At 45.1% G+C, this 12,471-nt stretch overlaps 2 protein-coding genes across 3 annotated transcripts; both read right to left on the bottom strand.

Annotated features, from left to right (window-relative positions):
- Positions 1-433: 433 nt before the first annotated feature.
- LOC124865001 (26S proteasome non-ATPase regulatory subunit 3-like) lies at positions 434-9,168 on the bottom strand. Of its 2 annotated transcripts, XM_047359977.1 has the most exons (13): positions 8,856-9,168; positions 8,257-8,337; positions 7,604-7,794; positions 7,346-7,486; positions 5,064-5,200; positions 3,748-3,938; positions 3,559-3,662; positions 2,853-2,967; positions 2,311-2,430; positions 2,128-2,231; positions 1,900-2,055; positions 1,640-1,690; positions 434-669 (listed from the first exon to the last, which is right to left on the bottom strand). In XM_047359977.1, exons 1-13 carry the CDS (start codon positions 9,034-9,036, stop codon positions 592-594), a joined length of 1,650 nt encoding a protein of 549 aa, XP_047215933.1. In that variant the 5' UTR covers positions 9,037-9,168; the 3' UTR covers positions 434-591. The 2 variants fall into 2 exon arrangements, with proteins under 2 accessions (XP_047215933.1, XP_047215934.1); XM_047359978.1 differs by lacking the exon at positions 8,257-8,337 and having other exon boundaries at positions 8,856-9,165.
- Positions 9,169-9,999: 831 nt separating this feature from the next.
- On the bottom strand, positions 10,000-12,192 carry LOC124864755 (leucine-rich repeat-containing protein 3-like). The gene is made up of 5 exons (XM_047359658.1): positions 11,890-12,192; positions 11,615-11,740; positions 11,371-11,535; positions 11,205-11,283; positions 10,000-11,129 (listed from the first exon to the last, which is right to left on the bottom strand). The coding sequence occupies exons 1-5, from the start codon at positions 12,178-12,180 to the stop codon at positions 10,897-10,899; spliced, it is 894 nt and encodes a 297-aa protein (XP_047215614.1). The 5' UTR covers positions 12,181-12,192; the 3' UTR covers positions 10,000-10,896.
- Positions 12,193-12,471: the final 279 nt, after the last annotated feature.

Here is a 12,471-nt window from a genome sequence, read left to right on the forward strand (position 1 = left end):
GCTTCTAGATATTCAGCTCAATAACGCTTTTTTACAACAGATTTATAGACAAACCCCAACGTGAACATCTGGCCCTTACAGTAAACCCTTCAGACCAAGTGAAAAACCTGGATATTCTGTAGAACTTTCCCAGAGAACCATTTCTTTCTCAGTCCACAGCAGAAGCTAAGATCACCTTTACATCCTGAGCAGATCACCAATGTTCTCCTACCTGGTCTTTCAGCTCCACTGCAGTAGCTGCAACGTTCAGCAGCAGGAATGCTGACAAGGACCAGAAAGGGAGAACATCACTGATCATAAAGTCTCTGAATTCAAGGTGATTTTATTGTATCCTGGTCAGCTTTTTCTCCCACAGGTCTTCTGTCGGCACCTGGAGCTCCCGGCGGAGCTCCAGGTGAAGCTCTTCTGAGCATGCTCAGTAAAAACACCAGCATAGTAAACAAAGACAAGATTTATTGGTTTCAGAAACAAACAGCAGCAGAGTTTAAAGCTGCAACACAGGGAACAGGGGAAACAGGGAGCATTGTGGGTAATAAGTGATCTGTTAACACACTACCACTTCCTGTTTGAACAGGAAGTCCGTGGAGAGACTCATGGGAAGCTGTCGTCATCGTCTTCAGCCATCTCTTTGGCGAACTCCAGATCCTGCTGCTCCCGTTCCCGACGCTCCTGAATGCACCACAAAGAGAGACAGAGACAGGCTGTTCTGGATGGATTTTTTTCTAACATTAATCTCAGGTTAACGGTTCTGATCCAGCCTGTCTGTTTCGGTTCAGTTTATCCGTCTACTGCCGATTTATTAAAACATTTATTAAAACAGACTTATGTGCTTCCACTGCATGACGCAGGGGAGTTTTCTCTGGGCCCTGAAAGAACCGCTCCAAATCAAGGTACCAGAGGAGCAATTTACACTAGAAAACAGCCCTGGTAGAGAGCTACATCTTTTAGCAGAGGGAAGGTTGTACTGGTTGAATATTCCCAGTATTTAGTTTCAATCAGCTCCCAGTTTAAACTCCTCTGGCTTTAAATGGTCCAATAGAATCGCTAAAGTTGGACATCTGTGTTTACATTCATAAAGTTGGAAATATTCATTTTAAAGAATAAATGAAACACATTTCTTCTTTTTTCAGTATCTGTGGAGCAGACAGATGATTTTAACTGTTAATATGAAATATTTTACAGCGTTTATGCTCTAGAGAAACAAACTTAAACCATCACACTGGATCAGTGCCTGCTGTGTGTGCTTGGCTCTTCTCTAGGACGAATCACTCAGACCTCGTTATAATCTGGGAATGTTGGTTGCCTCTGACTCTGCAGTAACATGTTTTAGGAGGCCCTGTGATGGTATGGCCTTAGATCATGGCAGCTTGGCTGGATCTGCAACGTTTTACCTCCTGATGTTGGAAATAATCTCAGTTCATGTCTGTGTGGAAGTTAAATTCCCATCCATTCAGCAAAAGGTTGTCCTCACTGCTGAAGGTCTAATCTGATCCGTCCCTGAGCCCATCTGAGGAGAACTTTATTCCTTCTTCAGATGATAAGTGAAGCTCAGTCTGTTCTGCTGCTGCTGTTCTCAAACATCTTGAAGCATCTGAAGAAACTGCCTGAAACTGTGTGTGTGTGTGTGTGTGTGTGTTACCTCTGCTGATTCCAGGTCCTTGTTGTATGCTTTAGGAGGAAACCTCATGGCCTGCAGGGGGAGACACAGAGTCAGGTCATGAAGCTGCAGCTGATCAGTCCAACCAGTTAAGTGGTTTAAGGTAAACCAGTTAAAGGAAACATGAGCTCCTTTGTTCTTCATACAGATGTGACGTTTCTTCTCTCCATGACAGTGAACCTACAGCCAACCTTCAGAGCGTAGTTGTTATCTTTAGGAACATCTGAACATTGATCCGTTACCTTCACAGACATGTTGTGGACGTCCAGGCAGAAGGAGATCCTCTGATGGAACGCCAGCTGAGGCTCTCTGGTCCCATAGATGTCTATGGTCTCCTTTGATTGAACGAAGCCCTTCTCATGGTTGATGATGGCCTCTATCACGCCGTCACGGATTGCCTGCACAGTACGGTCAGATTAGGCTCCGCCCACTGATATCAGTCTGACATCAGTTATTGACATCCTGGTTACCTTGGCAACGATGAACTCTGCGTCCTCGGGACTGTCGAGCTGCAGCTTCTGAGCGATGTCGGCCAGAGAGATCCGAGAGTATGACAGGCTGATCATCCGAACGCCTGAACACACACACACACACACACATTAAGGCTACAGCTGTGATTGGCTGAGAACAGCTGAGGCCCGTGATTGGCTCACCGGTCTTGATGACGTTGTGTCGCAGGCGGATGATAAGTGTGTACGTCCCGTCAGCCTGGAACTTTTCGCCAAACTGCTCCAAGACCTGGTTAAACTTGGCCAGGTTCCCGGTTCTCACCGCTGAGGGGGATGCACGTGCACACACACACGCACAAACACACACACACACACACACACACACACACACACCGTCAGTCAGGAGTTGACGCAAACCTCCTAAATATGGAATAAAATTGTTTCTTTGCTTACATTGTGAATAAATGCTAAGACATAAAACATTTCTTTCTGTGGTCATCTGGTTTTATTTTGAAAAGTCAGTATTTCTGGACCCTTCTACCTGGTACCCCCTGTTTAGTTCAGGAGCGCTGGAAATCAGAAGTCCAGAACCATTTAAAGGGCTCAGATATATGTTCTTATTTTGTCCCACACTGATGTAATAATCTGTACAATAACCGGAACCACCCGGTTTTAGAGCCTGGTGTCCTGCAGTGATCAGCTGTGGTTCTGATGGAGAACTGAAACCAGCATGTGTGGACACTGACCCTGGGTCAGCAGGAAGTACGGCATCAGGGAGCGTTTGAGTGACGGCTGTCTGAACTGCAGCCTGTCAGGAATCTCTCCGAGCAGCAGCTCCACCACAATCAGCAGCTTGTGAACCTGAACACACAAACACAGAACGGCCCGTCAGAACCCAAACAGAACTTCACATCTTCCTGCTCAGGAAGCAGGAAAAAGCTGAACCTGAGGTCATCAGGTCCAGGTTTTTAGTCTACACACTGAACTGATCCAGCCATTAAACATGCATCAACAGCTCCCCTTCTGGTCAAACAGGGGAAGGCAGCTTAATTTTTCCGATGAGGAAAACTTCACTAAATCAGAACATCTGGGAGCTAGAACACGAGCTAGAATTTTATGATTTAAGGAACCCGACTTTTTACTGACAAGGACTTTTATAGTGACAGTCCTGGAGAGACCGGACCAGTCTCTGCAGCCTCTGGTCCACTCAGCCAGGAATCAGCTCTTTAATCTGCTGTAGACAACATCATGGTTCTGGCAGGTTCTGAACATGTTTTAATCACACAACCCTGGAACAAAACCCTCGACTCCAAGATCTCATCATGGACCCAAAACTGTTTTCAAGACTTTCATTTTAACAAAAGCAGAAACAGTAACCCACCACCTGACCCAACAGAACTTTAGCTTAGAAAAGGACAAAAGGTGTGTGTGTGTGTGTGTGTGTGTGCATACAGTCTGCTTGAAGCCCACTGCAGTGTGCTGCGGAGCTTTCCTCAGAGCGTTGGTCAGAGTCCTGCGAGCTTCCGTATATTCCAGCTGGATGGCCTTGATCCGACCTGCAGAGGTCACATGACAGACACAGGTGAGCCCTCTGCAGCCCGCCTCTCCTCCCACACCCTCCCCCACGGATGAGCTCCCCACCTGTGTAGTAGAGGTATCTGGCCCACTCGTTGTTGTTGGCGAGCTCGGGGAACACGGACTTGGACACGAGCTTCTCGGCCTGGTCGTACAGGTTGAAGTGAAGGTAGTTCCTCAGCAGCAGGTTGAGCAGCACGGCCTGACCGTCGGCGTCGCGGCGCAGCGTCGCCGTGCGCAGCCGGGTGTGCAGGAAGCTGAGCGGGACCAGACAGCGAGAGAGGTCATGTGATTTAGTTTGAAATGGAGAGCATCCCCCAGCGATCTTCACACGTTAGAACATTTCAAAGCTTTCCAGCATCTCATTCTGTGATTTTAGCATTTTTAGGAGATTCTGTGAATTGGACTCCAATGTAAAAATCTTGAACCTGCTTGAACAGTAGTTGGGTCTCAACATGTCGGGTCCAAATAATAAAGCAGGAAGACTTTCTAGATCGGCTTCATTTCTTAATCTGCAGCTTCTAGACTAGTCAAAGCGTTCCAGACTAAATGCAGATTCTTTAAAACATAGTTGGTCATTGTCTGTGTCTTTAGGTTGTTTGTAAAGATTTGTTAGGAAGTTTTAGTTCTCCGTTGGCATTTTAGACCCAGTTTAAGAACTACGGGTCCAGCTCAACCTGAATGTGAAGTTTTCTGATGACCAAACAGGGAGTGAAAGGGTGGGGAAATGTTCAAATCAAAAGGTAAGAATCTTATTAATTAACATGAATTCTTCTGAAATCCAAACATTTCTCTAAAAGTTTTCATTTTTTTATATATATCTAGACCTGGAAAATGATCAAAGCAGATTTTATATTTTTCAAACCTCCAGAGGAACCTTTTACAGCAGAAGAGATGCTTCATTTTAAAAACACAGACTCAGTCACCTTCCCTCCCATGGAGCAGAAGAACCTTTTATATTCAAATGAGACGACGGTGCACTAACTTAAAGATAAATGAGGTTGGTGCTACAGAAATAAGGAGTTTTAGTTTGTTAGTTTAAGAAAGTGTAGCGAGGATCAACAGAAGCTTTAGACCAGGTGTCTCCAACTCCAGTCCTGAAGAGCTTCCATCCCTCAGCGTTTAGATGCACCTCTGCTCCAACACACCTGCATTCCCTCATCAGCATTCAGCTCTGCAGAGACACACCTGTGTTTCAGGTGTTGGAGAAGAGAGGAGTCTAAAAGCTGCAGGATGGAAGCTCTCCTGGAACGGACCCGGTAGACTCGTCAGTTCAGGGGCAGAATTTAGAGCCAAAACATGGAGCAGAGACGTGAGCATTGCTCCACCAGCTCATATAGTACTCTGTCTGTGTGTGTGTGTGTGTGTGTGTGTGTGTTTACCCGCGGATGGTATCGAGCTGGTTCTGGAACTCGTACACTCGGGCGTGATAATAATAACATTTAGCGACAACCAGGTCCAGAGCTCTGCGGTTCTTCGAGCTCACCTTCTGCATCAGCTCGTCAGAAACTTTCTGAGCCTGAAACCAGAAGAACAGCAGCAGCAGAGTCAGGGTCACGTACACCAATGACTGTTCCAGCCAGAGAAACCATCAGGATCAGCTCGGTCTGGTCCGGACCCTGAGGTTCTGGTCCAGCAGGGGGACACATTATAGCTGTAATAAATCCAGGTGATTCCCTCCCTCAGGATACGAAGACAGAACTCTGCTTCCAGAACAAACATCTACAGCCTTCCTGAACGTGTAACATCTCTGATAAGCGCCACCTTCAGTATACGAGAAGAACTGCAAAAACAGATGAATGACGTCTGATCATATGCATCCTCTCAGCTTCACAGAACTACTTGAATGAAACCAGTAACCAGGTCCAGCTTCTCACTGACCAGCAGGGACCTCTAGTCAATCTACACTTGTTCCTGGTCCAGACTCTGTCAACTTAAACACAAGCACTCGTATATGACTCTTTAAAACTCAAATCTTATCTTTTCTAAATGAAGTGAAGAAATGATTAAAACATAATCTTCTTTAAAGTTCTGCTCTACTGACAACAAATGCATAAATCAACATCCTGGAGAAGTTGGATTCCTATTCTAGAAGACATGGACCAAACCTAGAACAGCAGATATAGTAGCTACTGTAACGTATGGCAGAGGAACACACGAGGAGCAGGGAGGTGGAGAACCTGGACAAACGTCATAAATGTACTCGTAAAAATGAGCTCAGTTCCCCCGCCTGCTGCGCCGCTAGCTGAGCTCCATCATGGGAGCTAGAACATCTCCAGGATTAAAGGACTAATGTCTCAGCAGGACCTTGAAAAACTAATTCATGCGTTCATCTTTAGTAGAATTGATTACTGCAACGGTGTCTTCACAGGTCTGCCTAAAAAGTGGATCAGACAGCTGCAGTTGATCCAGAACGCTGCTGCCCGGATCCTCACTAGAACTAAGAAAGTGGAGAACATCGGCCCGGTTCTAAAGTCCCTACACTGGCTCCCTGTAGCTCAAAGAATAGACTTTAAAATACTTCTGTTAGTCTATAAATCACTGAATGGCTTAGCATCAAAATACATTACAGACTTGTTGTCAGTGTATCAACCATCCAGACCTCTCAGGTCTTCTGGCTCAAATCTACTCTGCAGAACCAGAACCAGAACCAAACATGGAGAAGCAGCTTTTAGTTCTTATGCTCCACTAATCTGGAATAAACTCCCAGAAAACTGGAAAAACCCTAAATTACTTTAAATAAAGATTAAAAACTTGTTTAGAGCGGCCTTTGACTGGGCCATTTTAACTTTATTAGTTAAGTTTTCAGTCAGTTCCTTTCATTTTCTTATCAATCTTTCTATTCTCTTTACTTTTGAATTACCTTTATGTGACTGTAATGTACTTTGACTAATATGTTTCTTATTTTTTCCTTCATGTGAAGCACTTTGAATCGTCTCGCTACTAAATAAATAAACCTGCCTTGCCTAAAAAGCAACCAAGGTTCATTTCACAGTTAAACATATTAAACAACAAATAAGTTGAACTCACAAGTTCAGAGAAACGTTCTGTAGCGGGTTCTGTGGACGACAGACTTACATAGCCAACAGGGGTTCGGATCACATACCCGACCAGACCAGTAGATGCAGCTTCTCGAGAATCACCACGGTATGAAAATTCAACAAGTCAACTCGGTTCATCAGAACTCCGACCTGCATCTCTAACAGTTTCTGCTATCCATGTTACTGGGCCGGCAGCGGCTCGTTACACATGAAGGGCACCAGAATGTTTTTAATGAAGTTCTATTACAAGTAATGAACTGCAGCCAATCTGGGCAGCACCAGATCCCCGACTCGCTCATCCGTACAGGTCTCTTCCTCCTGGAGTTAAAATGTGTGCAGACAGACGGAGTTTATGGTCATATGTTCTCCTTAGTGAGGAATCAAACGTTTTTCATCACAACAAAAGGAAAACTTTAAACAAGAAGACCTTGGACCAGACATGGAGATCATGCCTGGATGGTACCTGAAGCAGGACTCAAATATTCTACTAAACCAGAACTATAATAAGGATTCATGGACTGGGTCCACCAGTAAGTTCAGAAACGTTCCTAATTAAACCAACAGTAAGATCTGCCGACTGATGGAAGTCAGGTATTGGGACAGTAACAGTGTGTGGTTCCTACCTCTGTGTATCTCTTGCTGTTGGTCAGGTGGATCACCAGCAGCAGCTGGAGATACGTCTCCACCTCTGGAAGAAGAGGAGCTGATGCCGCTTTCCCCGTCCTTGGACGGAACTGGATGTCTCCGTCCGCCATCTCCATGGGCTGAGACACACAGAGAGGACAGCTCAATTAAAAACCCGATTGGTTCAGTTTCTCCTGAAAGGACCACGGGCATCCGTGTTTAAACCAATGAAAACCAGAGCTGCTGCTTCTGATTACCTCCTCCAAGAAGCCCACCAGGAAGTCTCTAGTGGTGGCATTGCTGGTGAAGAATCCAGTGAGGGCTTTGTGGAGCACGTTGGTATTAAGGCGGCGACTGGTGGACGGCAGCGCTCGCAGGGCGCGCAGGACGAAGCGAGGCTCCTTTCCTGACACGGCCTTCTCAATCTGCTTCACATGCTCCTTGATGTCTGAGGAGGAGATGAAGATGAGGGAGGAGTTCAGAAGATCACTGACAATTTCACACATTCTAAAAGAGCAGTTAACCCCTACATCTACTGATCTTCGTCTCATCTGATGAATACTAACTGTCATATACAAGAAGATCCAGATGTTTCAGCTCAAACTGATGGAGGTTCAGCAGAATTTATTATAGCCAAGAAGCTGATCTATGATGACCTCATGTTTCAATCCACAAAGTATTGGAAATGTTTAAACTGACAAATCCCTCTGCTGAGGAGACGAAGGTCCTCAGGAGATCAGAGACCTCTCATGAAGACCTTCTTCCACTCAGCTGTTGAGATTTAGCACAGCATCTGTACCTGCAGTCTGTATGTGTGTCCAGATCTTTGCAGCAGGAACAATGTGGATCTCACCATTGATTGGACCAAAAAAAACATTATTCCATTCCATTTTACATTTTAACCTCTGACCTTTGACTCGTCCAGCCTGTGTTTCAGTCTGCAGAGACGGTTTGGAGACTGGAGAAGGTGGAACCTGAGCTGAAGGGGACACTACAAAAAGACCATTATAACTGTCTTAAACTGGTCCAATCTGGAGTGCCTGTCTAAACAGAACACCAACGGTTCTAAATAAAAGTATAAACTCCCAGACTGGGTGGACTGGTTGCAAAAAATATGATTTATGTTTAGAACCTGACAACATTTCTGGGCTGATTTGAAGCAACATTCACAGACAAGTCAATCAGTTTGGTGATGATGCATCTCTGCTGTCTCACTGTTTACGAGTTCGGTTCCGATAGGGACAGGCGTCAGGCCAGAGCCTGGTTCTGGTTCTGGACATGTTCTGATCTGTTTCACAACAGATACACAAGATAAACCGCATTTTGATTTTTTTTTTTTTTTTTTACGCCATTTTCTTTCGACGTACGACACCTAGCAGTACTTAGTTTCATGCTAACGGGCTAAGGCTAACAGGTTGTTTTTTCTGGTTGGAAGAGTCCAGAACCACACTGACTTCCGTTCTGGACCCCCCACCCCCGTCTCTACCCGAACACCAAACCCGGGCTTACCCTCCAGTGTAAGGCTGTCCTGCTCTTTAGGCTGCTTAGCCGCGTTAGCAGCCTCCTCCTCCGGCATCTCCACGTCCTGCTGCTCCTGGGCCGTCTTCGCCTCCTTCGGTTCTTTGGGCTCCTTGCTGGACTTGTCCCGGCCGCCCGCCTTTTCTCTCCGCTTAGACCCTGTCTCCCTCATGCTATGTTTTGACCGAACTGTGGGGTTCTGACGGGTTCAATAATCGGAGCAGCTGAAGCTGATCCTCACAATGACTGGACAGTATTCACTCTGCAGGCAGGAGCAGCTGATAGAGGAGAGAACAGAGCAGGCAGAGACAGTCGATCACAGATGACTCAATCCTGCTCCGCTCGGAGCAACAGAACCGGAAACGGCGTGAACCAGAACCGGAATAACCCAGAACCACAAGAAGAGGGGAAATTCAAATGTGTGACAAAATCACCCAGTCAAAAAATAAAGTTTAAATACATAAAAAGTTTAAGATTTGTGTTTGGGATGATTAATTTTAATCCCTCAGATCAGAAACGCAATAAAAATAATTACGCTCTTTATTTTTAACTCCTAAAGTTTAAACGTACACAGTTTTAAACCTTTAAATGATGTCATTATCATGAGTGATCCACACCCTAATTAACTGTATAACAACAATAATAATAATAGCTTAGTAATAATTCTTTATTTAAAAATAACCTTTTCAACAGTTGTTTTTTAAGTTCTTTACAGAAAGATAAAGACAGTGCTATAAAATACAAACAACTGCGGCAATAAAAAACAAAGTAAATATAAACCTTAAATAAATAGTGCATTTCAAAACCGTTTTTAAAACAGGATGAAAGACTCATCAGCTCATTAAAGTCTGAGGGAGGACGTTCCAGAGATCTTGGCCATAAGGACCAAAGTAGAAGCTTTTCTGTCTTCTGAATAAATGAATTAAAGAAGGTGCTTCTAGCAGCTTTCGGGCTGGTTTCTGATCTCTGATGTTAACTGATCTCTTTCGCTCATATTTACCATTTTTTATAATTAATACAGCACAAACATATTTGTGCAGGATGGATTCAACTGAGACCTCCTTTTAAATAATTTAAAGGCTGACTTCAGAAGTAACAGAGGTTCGACCTGTTTAAAGATGCACCCAACCCACCATGATTTTATAAGGTTTATTTGGCTTTTTAAGCACAGAAACACGATGAACAGATACATACTGAGTCAGGATGCTGTGAGCCCTGAGCCAGGTTACCATGGAAACGGTTCAGATGGAGCACTGAAAGGATGATGTGTGCAAGGAAAAACTTTGAGTTTGAGTTGCTGGTTATGTTGTCAATGTCCGTAACATCCAGTGCGCCCTTGGAAAAGTCCATCTGGTTCTGCGGGAGTTTTTCAATAAATCAGAATGTTTTAAAGCTCCAAACATCCTATAAACTCTGAAGGATCTCGATGAATCCCTCACATGGTTCTTCTATAGATGCCTAAATGGTTTTGAAGGTCTTAGGTGAGATCCAATGAATACTTCTGGCTCCAAAGTGGATCTGCAGGTTCAGGGTTGGTTCTGCGGTTAGTTTCTGTTGGATTTATTTGTTTAATGAAGTATTTAATTAATCTTAAAACAAAAATTTGGGGGGGGGGGGTTCTTCAGTCCTAAAAGGGACTAGGGAAGTTCAAGTGTTTGTTAAGAGAACTTCTTAAGAAACATTATCTGTAGGTGGTCCTTGGGATTCAGAATTTCTAAACAACATCTACCAGTTCGGGTCAAAGTTCTATCTGCTGAATCCAGACTGAAGCGAGGTTAAATTTTGATGATGAAGTATCTTAATGAGATGTTATGTTGGTTGCCTAATGACGTTTTAGAAGGTCATTTAGTGGTTCTATGGGACATGGGGGATCCATGGTGCATGAAGGTATTATTGCAGTTGTTAACAGGGTTCTGTCAGCAATTAAATCAGAACCTTTAGAGAAAACAATCATTTTGGATCAGGATTAAAGATCTTTGAGAAGGTTTTAGGGTTTGTATTGAAAGTTCTTATTGATCAGAGTTGAATGATGTTAAAGGAGATCTTTATTGGGTCTAAAAGGGTCCCGGCTCTCCAAGAACTTGAGGTACTCCAGGTGACGCCGGGCGACCACCTGGTTATGGCGAATGTAGTAGATCAGGTAGGACATGAGCATGACAAACCAGAGGAACATAGTGATCAGGGTCAGGAAGTCTGTGGTTCTCCTCACTGACTGACACAGATCCCAGTCCTGCATCAGTAAGACCAATGGAAGTCCAACAGCTCCTGAAACACACAGAGTTACAACTGGGATCATTTCCTGAGGTTTTAAAGACGAGGAACCATGTGGAGTCAACGTACCGAGGTTCGGAAGGTCCGACGTCTGACAGATTACTTTCTCCAGAGAGGAAATGTCCACGTTCAGCTGAGGTGCAGCCATCTAAACATAGACAGGAAGTCATCAACCCACTCGGGCCTCTGTTGGTTTCACCTGTCTGGTACCAACAGCAACCTCACTGAGGCTCACCTGCATGCTGCAGTCACAGTGCCATGGGTTCTGGCTCAGGTTGGCTTGGACCTGAAGTCCACCAAGAACCGCTGGGTCCAAAGTGGTGAGACGATTGGATGAGAGGTCCAAGTACTGGAGAGAAGGCACCAGGCCAGAGAAACATCCAGGTTCAAGAGAGGAGAGCTGTGACAGGGAACAGGAGGTGAGTGAAACTGGTTTTCACTGGTTTCCTGCAGCTGGGTGGTACTGGAAAGGTGAGGACCTGGTTGTGGGACAGGTCGAGCTCATCCAACAGGAACAGGTCAGAGAAGCAGAAGGCGGGCAGAGAACTGAGCCGGTTGTTGTTCAGAAACAGATGGGTGGTGTGATTGGACAGGCCGATGGGTATCTACAGAGACAAATACACCTGAGCAGGTAAGAGGACACAGTCACATAGACCAGTTTCATCAACCGCACATCTCCTTTTTCAAGGGTCTCTAAAAACCCAACCATCAACCTGAGAACTGGTTAAACTGGTACAGGAACCAGCAGACGGACCTGAGTCAGTCGGAGTCCGCTGCAGCGAACTGTCAGTCCTCCGTCCGCCGCCTCAGACTGCTGGCAGGCATTAATGGAGGACACTCGGTTTCCCCGGCGCCAGAGCGCCACCACTTGGTGGGATGATGGAGGGATTAGAAGGATGAGGACCAGGAGTGTCAGACTGCAGGACATGACGTCAAAGAATGATGCAATGCTCTGACTTCCTGTCAGACGTTCATCTGCATGTCCTGTTAATGAGGAAACCTGGAACAGTGAAATATCTGCAGAGAAGGTCAGAACATGAATCATCACGTTAGCTTTCTATGGAGCTGAAAACTGATTCTTATAGAAAACCTTCGGACATTAAAATGCTGCACAAGCTCTTATTGTTAAAATTAAAATAATAAACCCAGATGTTGATGAAGAGGCCACTAATTCATCTATTTTCTAGATCTGCTCCTTCCATAGTGGGTCGTGGGGGAGCTGGTGCTTATGTCCAGTGGTCTACGGGAAACAGGCAGGGTATACGCTGGACAAGTCGCTAATCCATCGCAGGGTGACACAGAGAAATGTCATGACTGTGGAAGGAAGCTGGAATAC

The sequence above is a fragment of the Girardinichthys multiradiatus genome, chromosome Y, assembly GCF_021462225.1.
Source record: "Girardinichthys multiradiatus isolate DD_20200921_A chromosome Y, DD_fGirMul_XY1, whole genome shotgun sequence".
NCBI lineage: Eukaryota > Metazoa > Chordata > Actinopteri > Cyprinodontiformes > Goodeidae > Girardinichthys > Girardinichthys multiradiatus.